Here is a 20,240-nt window from a genome sequence, read left to right on the forward strand (position 1 = left end):
TGACACTGGAGCCCCAGCCCAAGGCAGGGAGCAGGATGGGGCTGCAGAAGGGCAAAACAGCTTTCAGAATTGAGGTGAATGTGGTGTGGAGCACAGCAACCATGGAAGTGTCTGTACCAGAGCCTGTTTCTGGTTAGGACATTAGGACAGGCTCTTCCAAAACACATGTCAAAACTTTGTAAGAAACACCACAGAATGCAGTATCTGTTTAATTTAGCTTTATTCATGCCTCAATTTTTCTGTACTCCTAGTTCAGGGCCAGATTTTGCAGGTGTTGGAGGCCATTTAAGCCACAGCAAATGGCAATCACATACTGAAGCACATCAGTAATGGAAAAATTGTTTCTGGGGGCTTACATGAATCACTAGTTCCAAACAGTAAAATTTCAATTATTCCATTTATTTTATTTCATAACACTGTAAATATTGTTAAAATCCACTTATTTTACTGCATGATGAGAAAATCTTAAAAGCATAATTAATAATTTTTTGTAGAATAGCCTAATAATGACTGCTTAGAAAAAAAATTGGTATTTTTCAAATGGTTTCAAAGTAGAGATTAAGAAAATCTCAAATTTGAGCTCACCCAAATTTCAGTAACCCAAATTTCAGTAACATAGGATGAAACAGAATTTCATCAGACACAGCACCTCTTGCACATCCTAAGAAATAAAACAATTCCAATCTGATGACCACATTGTGCTGATATAAGCATACATACACTTACATTAATTAAGCCACCACTTACATCATCAATGTATGAGTAAAATTCTAGTCCCTGACTGCATGCTTTATTTCATCTTAGAAGTAAAACGTAACAATAAAGCTGTTTTATCAATCACTTGCAGTAAATTAAATGCACTTTCTTTTTCTCCAGATATATACCAATTTTCTCTCAAGTTACTATAAACATAATACATGCATTATATAACAATTTACACTTTACACTGGTGCTGTATTTACCACACGCCACCTCCTTTAGTTTTAGAACTTAGAGGCTTCCAGTAAGTTCTTGCCAAAGCACCCTACACAAATGCACTTACAGTGACATGAGTGAAATCCACCTTATGATGCATCCCTTTCTCTGCTTATAAATTTAGAGTAAAGTAGCTCAATGACACAACTGTGGCAAATTGCTGTGACCAGAGGGGCAGTTCCACTGAGCAGCTCTCTTCCTTCTATCAGCTCCAACAAATCCAGCTGGTCTCACCTCACTGACCTGATTCTACTCACTAAACCAGCAGGATCCCAAGCTACCAGGACACACAACAATCAGCCTATAGCTGAAGAAATTGAATCATCATCGATGACAGGTCGGGAGAGGCTGCTATGCCAGCACAAGCAAGGAGGGTAAAGGAGCAGAGATGTCTTCCAAAGCAACTGTGTGAAGTGGCACAGGGTGTGATGAGCTGCCCACACACCGGCCTGCACCGTGCCCAGCTGCTGCAGAGGTGGCCGCCTTGCTGCTAACACGGGGAGCTCCACGGAAAGCTGGCTAAGGGAGCACAGCCAAATGACAATTACCTTTTGCCTGACACTTCAGTTCCCAACGAGATCAACACCATAAACTAAGAAGTACAAGACTAAGGGGATGGGACAATTAGATGAGCTTACAGTGTTACAGAACTGCACCTCCCTTTTTTTTTTGGACGGCTCAAGGCTGCAAAACTACACATATAAATACCCTGAGCTGTTTTATAATTTCAAGAGTGCAGGTAGCAACAGCTACTTTAAGAACAGGTGTGGCACATCTTTCTCTTCACTTCCTTCTAAATGGCAGTGGGCAGGAGGACATTTTCTCAGACATTACTCAAGCTGTTTCAAAACTTGCCTGGAGCTTGAGATCTAATTAAAAGGTCACTGAAAGTCAGATCTTTGCTGTAGGAAAAGGCCACAAAGACATGCGACAAGCAATTACTGTAACCAGGAACAAGAATCCTTGGAGTAGCTCAAGTTACTCAGAAGCAGAGAAGAGAGGAACTGTCTTTAAATTCACAGAGAACACTAACAAGTCCCATTCTAAGATCTGCTACACATTATAGTGGATGGCTCAGAGTGGCTTTTTTATTATTATAAATATTCTCACTTCTTCAGTTCCCCCTCTAGACCAGGAATCTGGAGCCAAAGCTATTCTGTCTTGGGCTACTCATTCCAATACCACTGGCTGGCAACAAGCAAGAGGAAGACCATTTGCAGCAGCACTATTTTCACTGACTTCAAGTGCCAAAGGTCACAGCAACAAACTTCAGGGCAAGCAGGGCATCAGGAGCATGGCCAGCTGCCTGTAACAGAAAAAGCACTGGGTTTGGGGTACTCAGAAGGTAAGCACATGTCCAGAGGGCACTATCAGGATGCTTCCAGACAAATTACTTGCTCAGACAGGATGTAAAGAGAGTCAAAAGGGAAGAGAAATACATCTCTCAGCCTTCCAATGCATGGTGAAAACTTTATCCAGATAAAGCAACATGCTTCTAATTTTACTGTGCAACTTTTCCTTAAGGTCTAACACTGCCTCAGCATATTTCAAAATTTGTCTATTATCTATTCTCAGGCTTTCCACATAATACAGTTAAAATTTAAAATGGGTAAGAAAGGTCTAAATTTTTACCAAGAGTGGGGGGTGGGGAGAATCTACTGGAAAACTGAGAAAATCCTAGCCCCAGCCTTAGATGTACCTTTCAAAAAATGGAGTCATACTGTATGATAATGGCTCATTAGCAGTACAGACTTTTTTTTAGAAGTGCTCATGGCTAAAAAAAAAAAAAAAAGCCAACAATTTTAATTACCAATGGAAAAAACCAAGAAGCCTGCAGAATTCTGTTTTAGAATATTGCCCATTTATGTTATCAACTTGTTAGCATCAGCTAATTATTCTGAAGTTTCAAACTGACTAGGACCATTACACCTGCTATTAAATAAGAAAAGAAAATCCATTTAAAGCAGGGTTCGGTTTTTTAACATACAGTAAATACCCATGAAACAAGACATTTTGGATAAATTATAATCTAGAATTTTAGACATATGACAGTTTACACATGTTCAAATTTTTAAACTCTCCTTCAAATGAAAAAGTTATTGTTAGTGGAAGCAAATCTTGGGGCAGTTAAGAGTGAATTTTTTAAATCTAACTGAATTAGAACATGACTAAAGAGCTTTAACATCACATGTGTATGCAAAGATACAGAACAGGAAACTAAAAATAGGACCCCAAGCCTCTTCCTAGAGACATTTCCAAGTCTCCAAGCATCACAAATTCAGCTTTCTCTAGTACAAGCAGGATGAAGCTCTCCCCTCTTCTCTCCCCCTCATTCTGTATTTTTATCATGCTTTCATATCCAAATTTTTGGTAATTTATGTACAGTACACTGAATAAGCTCTTTCCCCTTATCTCAGTATTTTGTGTATCAAAGAAGAGTTTTGGTATTGTTTAGTATTTATAGCCCATCTTTTCCTAACATCTTCACTGTGGTATCTTTCAGAAATTCTTAAATCCAGTTTCTGGATCATGATTTTAGGTAAACTCTCAACAAACTGCCAGCCCACATGACATGCTGTTTAATGGACATGCTTCCAGGCATTCCCAATCCCTTTGCAGGCTCCTGGAATCTTATATCCTCCACACTACCATTCCAATCCAGATCCTACCTCCCGTTACTGCACACTCCAGCATGATCAGCAGCAGGCCAAGATCCCTGGGTTCTAGCTGCTCTCCCTTTCTTACATATTCTTAAAGCCAGCAGGGAACAAAAATCTGTTCAATCACTGTACTCACAATTGCAAATACCACGTCTCACCTCTATGTCTTGTTCCTCAGTTTTTCAAGATAGGCATATCAAGTGAGGATCATCCCAGAAAGTTTTTATATCAGGTGCAGTATCTTAAAGCATTCTGCTTTCAAGATCACAGTTTTAAATATAAGTTTTCAGTTTTGTACACTTAAAGTGTAACATTACCCACATGCCATTTATGTTTAATAAACACTACATCCATGATCTTCTCCTTTATTTCCACGCATTTAAGCAGAGAATTCATTTTTTTTCCCTCATTTACAGCCCATCTAGACAGGTGTATTGATTTCAAAACAGAAAATCTAGTACTAAGACATTCAGAACAACCTTGTAGTAGGCTGGCAATCTCAAATCTTCATCTATACCTCAGGCTCCGTTCTGTTGGCTACCAACCTTTTCTTTACTCATACTCAGAAATAACAGCCAAACATTTGGAAGCTCCTATGCAACACCAGGGTGAGCGCCTGCATGCCAGTACAGATGCAGCTGGAAAACCTTACTGGCGTAGATGTGCTTTTACAAGTTCCCATTTCCAGAGCAGGAACCAGTAAAGATACATTAACTTCATTCCAGAAATCTTCTGACATAGTACTTGGCCTCTGAGGAGGCCACAAGCAGAAGAGGTGACCACAAACAGAACACCAAGGAATTTCAGTCAATCTACAAAATGTTTTAATCTACTTCAGTGTAACTGCAAATAGACAATGAGCCAATATTTACACAGAGAAAAGCCAAATGGTTGCCCTTCTACTTTCTTACGTAAAATTTTAGTTATACCCCATTCCTTTTTCTTTTTCCATACAGAACTTAATATTTTCCTTTACTAATTTGTCTCCAGTGTCATCTAAGTAAACTTTGGGTATTTTGCCCATTTCATGATTGCTTTAGCTCTTCAGTAATATTTTCCACTTGCATCGACTCACTTTAAAAACACATTCAGTCCCAAACCACAATCTTATAAAGACTGTCAAACTCTTCATCCTTGATACTGTAGTTCAGACAAGCTAGGTTCAGTTTTGATACTAATATTGTGGAGCTGAGGCTATGAAATCCTTTTCTTCCATAAAGTTCCTTGGAATTCTCTAACATAAAAATCTGGAAGAGCTGTATATTTTCCCCCTTTACCTTACATAAGATACTCAATATATATGTCACTTAGGGCTCTTTTTTTTTTTTTTCTCAGCCTCATGAAAAATGTGCTTGTTCAGTAATACATTATTCCACCTTTGGATTGCCACTGTGAATCAAGCAAGGACATGACATTTACCAAAAATGTTTCTAATCTCTTGGTAATTTCACTAGGTCTTTAACATACAGCTTCAGTCTGGTTCTCCTGAGCAGGTACACACACAATGCAGGTCTGTGGCAATGGTCTGCAGGACACAAATACCCCACAGCATGGGGGGTAAAGATGACTCTGCTTATAATACTTGCTCTTTTCTTGACCAAAATTGTCTGTAAAGGAGTTAAAAGCCTTGAAGACTATACTTCTGGCAACTGTCCTACTGTTTATACCTTAACAGCCCCAAAATTTCACTTTTATAATAATTTCTTGAAGCTTAACTCTTGTTTCCCATATAATTTGAATTTTCAAAAAAGTCCACAGAAGCATCATTAAAAAAAACCTGAAACACTAGGTCCATAAAAACAAGTATCAGTCATGATAAAAAAGAAGGAACAGTCATGTATTAAACTACTCCACTGTATTATCTGCGTGAGCAGCAAGGGTCACTTTGTCACTCTCTATTACTCTGCTCAGACTGCACCAGTCATTACTCTTACACAGGAACAAAAATATACCAATTTGTTCTAAGAAATTTTACAATAGCAGCGTAGTTTGTGCAATTGTTGGCAAAAACTGACTCCTGATGGACTATTCAGCTCTATTTTAAAGGAAGGAAAAAAAACAGGAACATTTACAATTGTATTACATGAAATCAAAATTCAAGGAATGACTCTTCTGAAGAGCCACTCTCTAAGGAATGCATTTTTTAGGAACCAAGAAGTCACTTTGGAGTCTCACCTTTCTTATGTTAGAACAGATCAAAATCCCCAAGTCTAGTAAGAACCTGTGTTATCTCATATAAGAAATTTTTCTTTGAGTACCATCAGTTCCATCTCTCCTCCAAAATTTTTCTTAACAGACATTTTAGTAAAAAATCTCAAAGTTTACCTTAAAGTACAGGAACTTCTGGAAGCACTAGGAAAATCTGGCCTGACCAATGTTTGTAGTATATTGACCAATGTTTTGGACTTTAATTAATGTTTTTTCCACTCCTTTCTAATTCACAGACCTGCTTATTTTTTATTCCAATACTACAAATTTTAAAACAAATACTATGACTCTCCAACAATCTATTTCTGGGTATGTGTTAAAAGATTACAAGCAGACAGTGTTGATTTCCTCTTCCATGAATTGTTATGCAGAGCTAAATTTACTTCCTTGCCAAATAATTTTTTTTATTTTATTTTTTAAACACAAGAGTGATAACCAGCAATCTCCACCCAAGTCCCTCAGAAAATGGAGGGGACAGGTTCTTAAGTGTTATATGGGACACAAGGGGGGAGGAAGAGATGAGGGCAAGGAGATTGAAGTAAGAAGTAGGTCTTGCCCATGCTTTCCTCTTGCAGAAAGATAATCCATTATCTTTCACCAGCTGTCACCCACAGCGCTCTGAAGGTGAATTACTGGAGCACATTTTCCAATGAGGTCTGTATTATTTATTCTGCAGTTATCAAGTACATACCTGAGGAAAGAGCTATCATTACCAATGTGCACAATGACATACTACAGCCACTGGCACAAAAAGTCATTGCTGCCATGTGTGCACAAGTATGCACTGCTGTTCTAAAGACATCCCTGCAAAGTGCCTTCTCTAAATACAAGAAAGAAATTAAGACTCTGAACAATTATATGAAAGAGGAAATGAGGGCATAAGAGGAGTAGAATGATGTTTCTCAGTAGGTTTAAGCAGCAAATCTCAGTCCACAAAGAAAAGTTATTGCCATTACTTCACTATCTGCTTTTTCTCCCAAGCTACCTGCCCATGTGCAGGTACCAGAGCATCTGAAACACACACTTTGAGAAAAGTTTCTTCTGAAAAATGAACACACATTATAAACTGCTCACAGACACAGCCCTTGCCCCAGAAGGGCAGTGGACCATTACATTATATAGTGCTCATAATGAATGCCTTCACGACATAGCTGACAATATATGTTCTCTGAGAAGGGTATCTACTAAACTTCCAAGCATTTAGGAATAGGAGAATTTTGAAGAACCTTATTATTTTCCAAGAGTTTTGCTGTAAGCAAAATACTCAAAGACACAGATATAAATTCATTTCAAGGAAAGACAAGTGCCACTTTGGATACCTTCTAAGTTTAAACCATCAGTAAAGGATTAATTTCTTAGGTTTCTTCCCATTTGTATACTGTTATCCTCATCATTGATAGCACTTACATATACCTATGTGATCTTGAAACACTGAATTTGGTGTGCATTTTGGTTAGCTGAGTCCACTATCATCAATCAAGAATATCAGTGTTAAAATCATTGCTGCAAGTCCAACTTCATGTAAGTCATATGAGCTCTCAGTTTACAGAGGAAACAAAAAACCCCAGTTAGTATCTCCCATTAGATCTTCCTCATAAGAAGAAGATTTGTTTCACCCTGTTGTTAGCAACTGCTTAGCCAGACTCCTTACAGTGTCAGATATAAGTATATTACTAGATAGAGATCCTTTGTGATATGGGAACATATCTAGTACAACAACTAAACCTGTATTTTTCATAAAGGATGATTCAGGCTTACAGTCGTTCAGGGCTGGCAGGCTCTTCTGACAGCTCCATGGAGGAATGCTTTATCTATCAATCAAGGGTAACTAGACATAAGGAAACCACACTCGAGAAAAAGCACTAAACATAAAATATAGGTTCAAAGTTCTTAAAACCTGTTTTGGCAATTCACTGCCAGGAACAAGGAAACTGGTGCTTTCTTTAAATACATGAAAGAACAACATGAACAAAATTTAGTTTCCCTTCATTTACAAACCTAGTTACAAGCTTGTCAATACTTATGTTCAGACTGTGGTAAAATGCCAACCAACCAAGGTAACTACCTGAGACTATAAAAAAAAAATATTGTGTGAACTACTTTATCTACAATTAGAAGATGCTATTTCACATATTGCTTTTACTTCTGAGAAGTATGAAGAACAACTGTTTTCTATTAGAGCAGCCATGATATTAAATACATTTGTGAACACAGGAAAAAAAGTATACTGAACGGAGTAAATTTGGGTTGGAAGGGACTTCTGAACATCAGAGTCCATCCAATTACACAAATCTGAGATAACATCAAAGTTCAACCAGGTGACAAAGGCCTTGTCCAGCTAAAGTTTGTTCACAGGAGAAAGAGCCTCTCACCTTTCTTGGTGACTCTTCTAGTGCATCCTCAGGAGGAGTACATTTATTTTTTACTCACAAAGAGTCAGAATCCTCCTTGCCATAGCCTGTGTCCACTGTTTGTCCTTCTTGGCAGTGCACACAGGAAACATCTGTTTCTGTGTTCTCCCTAACCACACATGTGGCAGTTGAGGATAATGATGATATTCCCCTTCTCCAGGCTGATGGATCCAGGTATCTCAGGCTTTTGTTGCATCTCGTGTACTTCAGGACCTCAGCCTACCAGACTCACTTCAGCTCCCAGTGGTTTTTCTGTACTGGGAAGCCCTGAACTAGACACAGTACTAGAGAAGTAGCCTTGGAAGAGTGGTGTAAAGAGAGTAACAACCACTTCCCTCAGTCTGCTGGCTCCACTTTCCAGATGCAGTCCTGCACATAGACAGCTTCCATTTCTACAATGATGCATCACTGACTTTTTCAACTAATTGTTTACCAGGATCCACAAATCCTTTTCTGTAAGGCTGCTGTCCAGATGGTCATTCCCCAGCTTTTACAGCTGCATAGAGCAAGACTTTGCATTTGTCATGACAGATTTTCTGATGTTCCACAGTGTGAAGGAAGTATAATGCTGTATACAAAAGGTAGAGGATGGAATGTAGTATCTGCTATCCCCACCCTCAAAACATGCCTGAAACATTAAACACAATCTTTATGATGTTTAACACTACCCACAAGAATAGGAAGTCTTTACCTAGACAACCTACAGCCTTGGTTCTGTCAGGATAAACCAGGGCAACTTCTCCTGGTGTGAGCCACTCAAATGCATGCATACCTTTAACACTGAATTACTGCAAAGCCCTTTCCTATGGGCAGTAAAAGCTTCTTCACAAATAGTTTTTAATTTTCTTAATTAAAAATCTCCCACTTCCCTGCTTCCCAAAATGTCAGGGCTTTTATCTTTACAATTCACATCAGAGTCAGCTTCAGGATGCACAAGGATTGATTATTTCTAGCCACAGACATAAACCTGACTAGGTCATGCCTGCCAGGGTCAAGCCTGCTCAGTATAGCCCTGTTGGTACAGCACTACATCCAATCCAGCAAATCCTGCTGGCCCACAATAACAAACACAGACTGATAACCAGAGTTCAGTTGCCTTAATAACCAGTAAATACTTCTAGGGGTAAGATAAAGACAGTTTGTGGGCCTGATACAGCCTCCAGTTAGGCATCCCCACACTGTGTTGTCCCACGTTATCTGGAGTACCAGGCCAGAAGAACCACAGTTTAAAAACATCTGTGTGTATATTGACATTATTCCCAACTTAAATATCAACTGTTCAGGAAACCAAAAGCTGAACTAACTGGTAATGGAAATCTTCAATTACATACCAGAGGAAGTTAACATGGTTAAAGTTAACTCCTCTCCACAGTGATATGATGCCACATGACCTAAGGGGTTTTACTACAACTAGTTAAAGCTGGTCTGGAAGGAAAATATGTGCACTGCTTCTTCCCTGTGACACAGCTGACCTGCAACTTCTCAGAAAGTCTGCTCTGACAGATGAAGTGCTGTGAGTTTAGGAAAAATACCTATTACCCATTAAAGGCAGAAATTCTAAATACCACAGGCTCCAGCCTTCCCTCTGCACTTATAACCCAATATCTACCAGCTCCTAGCTACCCATAACTCCACTAGGACCTCTAGATCACTTCTAGCATCTTGCACATGTAAAAGTTCTCTTCTCACAGTCTCCTGGAGGAAATCCCATGATTCTGAGTCACAAAAATGTCCTTTCCCTCAAGATGTGTAACTTGAGAGCATTCCAGGGCAACAATACCACCCGAAAAGGAACCACTGACAGGGAGAACACTGAGATTCCCTCCTTGGCTTAAAGAGCATACAAACTAAAAAGAAAGAAAATGTGGCCAGATATCACATTCCCATTTCATGCTGACATAATGCAAGCAATCACAGACTGGACACAGAAACATAAATCCTTAATTTAAAAATTTCAATACAAACTTCTTACTCAAGTACTAGTAACTATAGGAAAAACACCTAACAATAGGAAAAATTTGCTTATTCTCCTTCAGATCCAGAGTCCAAAAATGGCCAGAAGCCTGTAGAACAAAGTCTGCAGAGCTTGCACACTGTGTGTCCATCTCTCAGGGCTCATAAGAGACAGACCACAACCATGCAGCCACTATACACAGAAATGGGGGTGGAGGAAACAACACATGACAACCTAACCAATTCCATCAGAAAAAGTGCTAAATCTAAACACGCATCTTAAAAAGCAAACCTTTGAGAACATATTTCAAAATTATATAATAGGATCCTCATGCCTGAAGCCACCTGCCTGCTGTTTCTACTCTGCCTTAATTACAGTATATAATACTGTAATTAAATAAAAGGCACTCTGAACACTCCAGCTTCCTGTATCGATCACAAGTCACACAGGCAGCAATAAGCTCATAGAAAAGCTCTGTGAAGAAGCCAACTTTTGAGGAAGGATGTGCAAAATGAAAAACATAGAAGCCATGTTATAACAACATGAGAAATCTTAAGGTGTGCAAGGCAGTGGAGACAATCCCCATCCATTCCAAAGATACATGTCAAATCTCTGTTTGATGTAGTGGGGGGAACCAGGGACAGAGGAATTCCTCAAGAGTGGGAAAAAGATCCCAGATGTCCCATCAGTAATACCATGCAATTACTAGAAACCTTGTACTTCTGCAGATGAGGACAGAGATTTCATAGCCATATAGCTTAGTTCTTAGGCTAAGGGTCCACTACTGGCAAGGAAATCATAATATATGACCCCCCCCCATACTTCTATAGTGGTTGCTGTGCTTTAGGCAAGGTTATACCTCCTGTAAAAAGAATGAATCCACATCCCACAAACTACACAGTCCCAAATGAAAGTACAATATTTCCAGAATAGCTGCAATACTTTTTTGAGACTGACTTCCATATACCTACTCAAGTGAGTTTAAAAAACAGGCGTAGCCTTACTTGTTATTTCCCCTTTGACCAAATCTTTCAATGACCATTAGAAAAACATAACTCGGGTTTAAGCTGAATTAGAAGTCCAGACAGAATTTTGTATTGACTTTTCCAAAACCCTGAGTATGCACAACTCACTAAACAGGCATAAACACATTCCAAGCAGGACTTCACAAAGCAATTATCCATGTTTATTTTTATGTTGGAGAACAATTACAAAAAGAATTTGGGATATATTTGAAATTGGTGCTGCTTCTGATCTTTTCTCGGCCTTTTGGGGAAAGGCAGCTATATATATTTACCCCTCAATGGCACTGCACTTAAATTAAGAACCATACCTCAAACTTCGCTAATGCACATCTGATTAATAAATTCTACACAGTTTCAATGATTCAATACTTGGTAAAGATATCCCCACCACTTTCTAAAGCTCAGACCCCTTTATAGATGTCTTAGGTTGGGTATCCAGAGGTACTAATCACATCTGAAGCTTTAGGCCTTGGTTAAGTAATAACACATTTCAGTGTTAAGACCCTGATGACATGAATGATAGAAATTAAGATCTCAGGCACTTCAGGATGCCTAAGGCCTCAGCTGAAAATGATGGATGCAAACACTTAATCTGAATGCACTCTAAGTATATCTACAGACATGATTACTGAGGTCTATGCAAAATCAGGGCTTAAGAAAACAGTGTGTAGTTTCCTACTGAAGAAAGCTACATTCATTATAGTGAACAAGATCTTTCTAAATGAAAGCCTGCATTCTGGCAATCTGCATATGCTGATGAGAAAAGTGCTAGGAGACAGCTAAAAAATGAGCAGATCACATTGAACCACAGAGCAAATGTACATAAAAATTCTCAGACCTGGAGAATTTTTTAAATTAAATCCCTTTTCTTAAAAAAATATTTAAAACTATTAATAAAATATTAATATAAACTAATAATATTAAAAATAAAATAAATTAATACTATTAAATAAAATAAAATGCAAAACCCTCTAGCACTTCAGTGGGAAATAATAGTGAGCATGATACAAGCCCTTTGTTAACTTCAAGGATATATTGGAACTCTCAAGCAAACCTTATGAAAGACTTAGGAAATAAATGACAACTCTATAGAAAGTATTATCAAAAGCAAAAATACATTAAAAGCTTTAACAAGTCCTTTCTATTTTTCTAAACAGTTTATTTGTGGTCCATCATCCTAATAATTTTTTCAGACTTTGGTAATGAAAAAGATGAACCCATAATTTTTTTTATAATCCTAGGCACTACATTCTATTAATGGCACAGATAAATTTGCAAATGTTAAGTATTATAGTTCTTCCTTTTTGTAATACTCATCTTAAACCAGCTTGTATGAATTGCCTCAAATTATATGCAAGGGAAAAAAAATGTAATTTTTTTTAAATTTAAAGAATCTGTAGTTTAACGTTCCCAGATAATTGCAACTAGAGATCAACATTCCTAGAACCTAAAACATTAATATACAACCATAAAGGTAGAAGTAACTTGCTAAAAAAAGCTAATGAAACAAGTCTTTTCAGTTCTGATTCACAGTTAAAATCATTTGTTCTATTAGGTGTGGAAGAAACTGACTCATTCCCACACGTTAACTGTTTGCAAAAATAGATTAGTTCAACTTAATTTGATAAAAAAGTTCATTGTAGTGGATCTGTTGACTAAACTGACTTCCAAGCCATTTCCACTGATAATGTGTAACTCTTGACAGCCATGCAAGTTTTGAGGATGTAAACCAAGTAATTTTTTTGGCAAAATATTGTATCTTAATATTATCTGTGAAAAATCAATATGAAAATAATTTAGATTTGCAAGTGAAACAAGATAGAAAAAAGTTACGTGTATGAATGCTTATGAAATCTTACATCTGCATTACAACCTTACGCTTTATCATGTACCATCAGTGAGAAACTACTAGCTGCACAGAGACTTTCCTGTATGAAGACAAACTTATCAGTGATTTATTTACTCCCTTCTGAGTTTCCATAGATAAAATTTAAATGCAAAATACAGATCACAGCCTTCAATATACCACATAATTCTTCAAGCCCTAACTAAAGACTGGTGCTATTTATTAGCACCTTCATCCACAGGAGAAAAACAATACCAACTTCCTTCCATGGGACAAAAGACAATCTTCACCCAGGCCATCTGTCACTTTAACAGCACATGCCAATGGCCTCTCATCCTCCAGACCATGTTTCTTTGCCACGACTTAAAACATGACTGCAGCATTCAGTGTCAATGCTTCACAGCATGAAGTTTTACAGAAAAAGTCATTAAAAGATTCTGTCTCATTCTAAAAATAACAGATTAAAACAGATGTCCCGTAAAGAGTCCATCATCATACAGCAGCAGGATTTTAACCACATGCCCTCATGTCACTAGCCCAAACTACAATGCTGTCAAAGCTAACACTGCAGTTTGGGCTACTTCAATCTGAATTTTTCCTAAGATACACCTTTGAAAAGAACAAAACCAGTTTCATCAAAGCAGGGAATGCAGGTAGCTGAGATTCAGCAGCCAGGGTCACACTATTCTGCCAGATGACCATTACGACCCCGTTACAGGAGGTGATCCAAGCTATGGTGCCTCATCTGTGACCACAGGAAATCCTTCAGGAGCAGGGAAGAGATCTAGCTGCATCCACACTGCACAAAAAAACCCATGGTTCCCACCACTCACCTTTCCAGAGCATCTGCAAGGCACCTGTAGCTGTACCCTGCCCAGCAGGCCCTCAGTCCACACCCTCCTGCCACTAGCTCTAGTTTAAGGGATTGTAACAGGCTTTGGTGGATAGAGGATGATACAGAGGAAACTTAGCCAAAATCTGAAATTCAGTTTTCTTGTTCATCAGTTGTCTTCATTATCCAACCACTGTCACTTCATACATGTGCCCAACAGGCTTATCACTCACTGCACAGCTTCTGCCTGCACACAGAAGGACATTATACAAGCTGGCAGAGCCTGAGGTCCCTTCCTGGATTTTTATGTGTATTTCTGCAAGCAGGGGATGGGGGAGGAGTGCCAAAGGGAAGGAACAGAAGAATTTAAGCCCTCAAGTCAAGAGATATGACATGTTATCAAGTGACAGTTTTTCCTGGTGTAACCCCGAAAGACCAACAGATCCTCATAAGCAATCCTGAAAGTCCATCAGCTCTGAGGTCACCTCCAAATCAATTAAGGATAGTTTTGCCTCCTATGCTAGCAGCACACTTGCTACACATTGTGTCCCTGCCTTTATCTAGTACTTTTTCTAGTACAGCAGTACCTGTGGCAGAGGACTAGGTCAACCCTGCAGCTAGCCTAGAAGATGTTCTAATGCAGGCTGGAAAGACCCTTTCTCAGGCTCCCATGTAACTTCTAACACAACTGCTCCCAGGCTGAGAGGACAGGCTCCACACTGTCCTGACAGAAAGGCCAGTCTGCAAGGTTATCCCTTCCCTAATTAGGTATTTTTTTATCTGAAAGGTTAAGGTGTCTCTTTAAGCAGAACTGGAAGGAGGAAAGACTAGGCCTCAGAGTCAACGTGCAAAGCTCACAGAGCCCCTCCAAATGGCAAGGTCCAAACTTGAAGCACCAGTCCTGACAGCGACCTAAAGCTGTGAATCACTGCACCAGCAGAGCAGCCCATCCCGGTCAATGTTCTGTGCATGACTTTTTCCATCCATGGTCCACACTCAAGTGCAACAAATATATTCCCAAAAGTGGCAGTTCAGGGCTAGGCTAGAGGTTGCTTTGAGCACCCTGTGTGTATGTTTTTTCTCTCCTCTAGTCCGGACTGTGAATGTATTGATGTTACTACAACAGCATCCACTGTCTTATTATGCCAGACTGTCTTCAAGAGCTCAGCAGCAGGTGCCAAGCTAGCCTACTTGTGCTAATCATCTGCATCATCTTTGTTTTCCCCATAGCTTCAGCGTCCTTAAAGTCCCTCTCAGGAAAAAAGAACTGAGACAAAAAATTCCCACCACCATCCTAAAGCAGAACACTATTTCAGCTGTGTAGCAGACCTTGCAAAAACTGAGAACCCAGAAGGTAAGTCAGCAATCAGACAGCTCATAACAAATGAGGAGAAACAGTCCACAGAAGAGCCTGCTTCAAACAAAAAAACCAACCAAACACAGGTCAGTCTAAACTACTCTGACATGGGTTTTGAGGTGCTGTCACAGAGAGAATCAGCCAATACTTAGTCTGGGAGTGAGACAACACTGAATGAAGTGTATGGGGACATGTGCCATCTTGCCCTCTGTAGCAGGCCAGCAGTATGAAATAGGGTCAGAAGAAACAAAGGCTGAAGCAAGAGAGGCTGTGCAGCACCAGGATCATTTTGAATACAAATAGGGCCCATTCCTGTGAGACTCTCCTCTGAACATGTTTGACTACTGGCTGCAAACTGTGACAAGTAGCTGTCCAAAAATGGAGCAGCCAGTTGCACCAGTCCCTGGTGACTGGAAGGAAGGAGCAGTGAGCACCAGCCAGCTAAGATAACTCCTGAAAAACAAGGTGATGTCAAACCAGCACAGAAGTGATGCCAGCCAGCAAGGTGCCCTGCGAGTCTAGCACAGAGTTATGCAAGACTCAGATGCCTCAGTATGAGAGAGCAAGAGGCTCCACAGGGAGGAACACGCTGTACCTGAAACCTAAAGGACAGGTGGTGCAGACACCTGAGCTGTGACTGTGCTGCTCCAGCACTCCTGTACTTCTGTCCTTGTCAGGGTAAACAAGGGACAGCATACATTTTCTGCAGGAAGTGTCTCTTGGGACATCCCTCTGCAGTGTATGGACAATACCACACTGCAGCACCCGGTGTCCATCAAGTAAGTCCAAAGGCCATGCAGCCTCCTCTGTGCCTGCTGATAGCATCAGGCAGTCCCACTTCCAGAGAGGAATGAGCAAAGGCCAACTAGAATAAATAGGACTCCTCACTATTTCTCACTCTAGGAGCAACAGATGCAGCAACAGTTTAAAAGACTGTTTTAAAAGCACAGATTTGGGAAGTTCTTTCTGAACATGTAGACATGGGTCTGTTACCTGACAGACTTGGATTCAATTCCCACTAAGAATACTGAGCATTATTTCAATATCTAATATATAAACAATGTAACAGTGATAACCAGCTTGGTGAGATCTTCTTCACCAGACGTTATAGATAAAAATAACTAGAAGAAAAGGACTTTGGACTCCTCACTTGCACTTCAGCTAATTCTTTTCCAAAGACACTTGGCGTAAAGGTATTTTGTATTATACATCCAATATAGGGAAAGAACAGTCTGTTTGAAAGCTCCATTCACCATGGGAAATTGACAAGGTTAAAATGGCAGATTCTTACAAGATTTGTAAAGCAATGGAAGCCACAAGCTGCCTCAAGGCAAAGGACCACACCCTGTGCTCTTCTATAGTTAGCAAATATGAAGAAAATTTTGAAGACATAAGCCTGTGGCAGGGGTACCAGGAAGCAGCAGAGGAATTAAATAGGACAGAAGCAAAGGGATGCATCATTTGGAATTTATCAGCCTTCACAGGTAAGGCACAAGGCTTCCACAGATGTTGAATAGAGAGGAAGTGGATTAACTCTCACAAGATGAACATGGGACTTAATTTTCTGGACTCCTCATTTCCCCAGCACCCACCAGCTACAGAGTATGAGCAGTACCATGCTCTGTCAGAAAGCAGAGATATCCCTATCCAGCAGCTACACTACACAACTCAGAATCTCCTCTGCACCCCACAGCCAGAAAAAAACCCTGCCTCAACTACCACGCCTGAACTCTATTTTCTCTAGCCAATTAAGAAGGCAAGCAAGTCTATTAGCCATACTGAATCATTTCAAGGGAGTTTTACACGTGTGATACCTCACACCCAGTTTTAAAATCGAAATTGTAAAAAAATGTTTGTTATATAGCTCATCTGAATTGAAACTTAATACCTATGCAGCTTATTTCCATTGCCACTGGTAAGTCTCCATTTTGTCAAAAGGAAATTCCGTCCGTCTCCAGTTGATAAAGAAACACTGATCTTCAAAGTATATCCCAAATATTTAACTACACTCTGATGCTTCTACAGACACATAACAGCACAGAAAACTTGTGCACATTAATCCAGAATATCTTCTAACAGCAAATCAGGCTGTAATTAAGATACATCATGACATAAGGAAGATTAGCATGTTTGGCATGATATTTTCCCTATTAGCTGGAGGCAGAAACAAGTTCCTTGTCAGTGGAAACACACTGTGAGGGCACTAGGACACAGATAAAAGGTGTCTCGTTGCTGGCACTCATTTGTTTTTAAGTTCAAGGAAAGGAAGGAACACACTGTATCAACTATAATTGGTTTTAAGGGTATCCCTTGTCAATGGAACACAAATATACAGTACAGACTTAGGCCCACCCCCTTACCATCAAGAGCCTGGATTATAAACTTTTATCCCTACTCTGCAGCACCAGATGGTAGCTCACATACATTTCAATTATTTATTGAATAGGCACTTTGTTATACCAGGGTAATCCCACACTGCAGTAAAACCTACACACTGTTTTTATTGCAAGCTATACTTTTCATCAAGTCAGTAACCTTTTCACATTCAGTGAACACAATAAATAGAATTAAAAGAAGCGATTTTATAAACAATTGGATAATCGGCCTCTCCATCACACAGAAAATGACAACGCTGGGATCAATCAGTAAGACAAAACCACCAGCAGCGCTATAGAAAAAGCATATCATTCTCTGGCCTGCCCCAAATCCTTCCAACTTCAGTTTTCAAAGTATGCTGCAGTCTGATCTATCACACTTAACAATTTACTGGTGCTCACTCGTTCAAGCCATCAGCTTGAAAACAAAAAACCCTGAATGCTCTTTGCAGAAGACACACAAAGCTCCCATGACAAAACAAATAATCAATGTTCCCCAGGCTGCAGCCTTGCGGGGCAGATGTGATAAAGTGGTTAATTATTCAGTTGGCAATCGCATTACTGACGTCAATAGAAGAGTCCAGGAAGTGAATCCTCTTAGTTTGTTAGTGTATGACAAAGAGTGGTGGTCCCCACAGAAATTAAGGAGAACCAGCTGTCCCTTCATGTTAGTGCTCTGGTCTCTAGTGCTAAAGACACACATTTGCATTTACTGAAGTAAATCTGCCCCTCCCTCTCCCTTAGGAAATCCTTTGTTTTGTTGGTTGAGTTTTTTTGTTGTTGTTGTTTTTTGATTTTTTAAGAGTGCTCTTTTAAAGCCTAATTAACTGTACATGCATGGAACAGCTGATAAACGGGACAACATTCTCGTGAGCGATGATCTCTCCTCCCTCCCATCCAATTCTTATTCCATGGAGAAGTTAAGTCACCTTCGTCATACATTATTATTCATAACTTACTCAGCTGAATAAACCAGTCAGCCACCATGGCCGTTTTAACATAAATTCATTTAGACATGCAGTAGGGAAGGATCTCTGCTCTCCACATACCTCTAGTCAACAGCCTTGACTAAACAACGTTGGATAGGAAACTTTTATTCTAAGTGCCATCAAAAGTATCCACATTTTCTTTCGTCAGCACGCTCCGGACTATTGGAGGTCTCTCGTTATCAGGCTGCTTAACAGTAGGGAACCATTAAACAAAGCTCTTAGAAAGGCTGCCTAGAAATACTCTGTCCTTGGGGGGCATGGCCAAATTAAAAAAGACTGTATGATGAACGGGAACTGTTGTTTCTTCGAGCCACACACACACATGCCCTCTCTAAAGCAGCAGAGCAATATTTCAAAGCCTGAGCCTGGTGCTCTCCCCTCCTCCCCTCCCCCAGGTAGGAAACCCTCCGAGGAGCACTGGATTAGCCTGACATTTCGGGTTAAGCCGAGCAGGGTTTCAGGCCAAGGACACTCCGCTGCCGTTCCTGTTGCCGGCTGCCAAGCGGTTCGCCTGGGACCGAGGGAGGAGACCTGGAGGGTCAAGGCCCGGCTGGCGGCGGGGGTGTTCCCCAGGGAGGCGCCGCATCCAGGGGCGGCGTCTCCGGCGCTGCCGGGAGCGGCGGTGGGAGCGCACTGCGGGGCCGGGCCGCCCCCGACCGGCCCGCCGCCCCTCACGGGCACCGCGCACAGCCCCCGCCACCCGGCCCCGCGGCCCCCGCCCGGGCTCACCCCACTCGAGAAAGTCGGACACGTATCGGTCGCGGCGGAGCGGCGAGTCGCGGCTGCACTCGGCGTAGACGCCGACCAGGAGGTCGAGCAGGGTCTCCACGCTCAGCACGCTGTCGTGCCGCTGCGGCCCGTCCAGCACCAGCTGCTCCAGCCGCTTCAGCCGCACCTTGGCCGACATGGTGCCGCTCGGGCGGCGGGCGCGGGGCACGGACGGGACGGGGCGAAGCGAAGCGAAGGCCCCGGGGCTCAGCCGCGCTCAGCCGCCCCGCGCCACCTCCCGCGGCCGAGCGGCTTCTTCCACGGGCTCCGCCTCGGGCACGGACGGTCCATGGGCCGGACCCGGCCACCCCCCGCCCCGCTCCGCTGCGGCCTCGCCCCGGCGGCGGGGAAGGGCCGATCCCGCTCCCGATCCCGCTCCTCCTCCCCGGGCCCGGCGCGTCCCTCGGAGCGGCTCCGGCCACGCCCACCGCGCGGCGCCCGCGCGCTCCGACGTGGGCAGGGCCGCGCGAAGCTGCACAGGAAGTTTGGGCCGGGCGGCGCCCCGTAGCGACAGATTCGCCGCGGAGGGCGCGTGGGCTGCGCGTCCGTGTCGGCACTTTCGTGTATGTGTGTCTGTATGTCTGTGTGTGTGTCTGTCTGTGTGTGTGTGTGTGTTCATCTGTGTGTGTGTGTGTGTCTGTGTGTGTGTGTCTGTGTCTCTGTGTCTGTGTGTGTGTGCCTGTTTCTGTATGTGTTATCCTCAGTCAGGAGGTTCTTTGGTGTAAGACCTGTGTGTCAGGCACACCAAAGGAGCCCTAGTCAGAGAACAGGCAGCAGGCAGCATCCCTCACTCATGGACATGCTGGCACTAACAAGCTTTAAACACACAGCACATCACAA

At 41.5% G+C, this 20,240-nt stretch overlaps 1 protein-coding gene across 10 annotated transcripts in view; it reads right to left on the reverse strand.

Annotated features, from left to right (window-relative positions):
- The window catches only part of CDC42BPB (CDC42 binding protein kinase beta), a 91,360-nt gene extending 71,547 nt beyond the window's left edge, over nt 1-19,813 (reverse strand). For all 10 annotated transcript variants that reach the window (XR_009276957.1, XM_058832902.1, XM_058832892.1 and 7 more), the window contains exon 1: nt 19,362-19,813. Coding sequence is in view for 9 of the 10 variants with exons in the window: in XM_058832902.1 (XP_058688885.1) it covers nt 19,362-19,539 (178 nt within the window). In the remaining variant the exon portion in view is untranslated. The remainder of the gene's footprint in view (nt 1-19,361) is intronic.
- Between the last annotated feature and the right edge of the window lie 427 nt (nt 19,814-20,240).

The sequence above is a fragment of the Poecile atricapillus genome, chromosome 1 (genome assembly GCF_030490865.1).
Source record: "Poecile atricapillus isolate bPoeAtr1 chromosome 1, bPoeAtr1.hap1, whole genome shotgun sequence".
Taxonomy (NCBI): Eukaryota; Metazoa; Chordata; class Aves; order Passeriformes; family Paridae; genus Poecile; species Poecile atricapillus.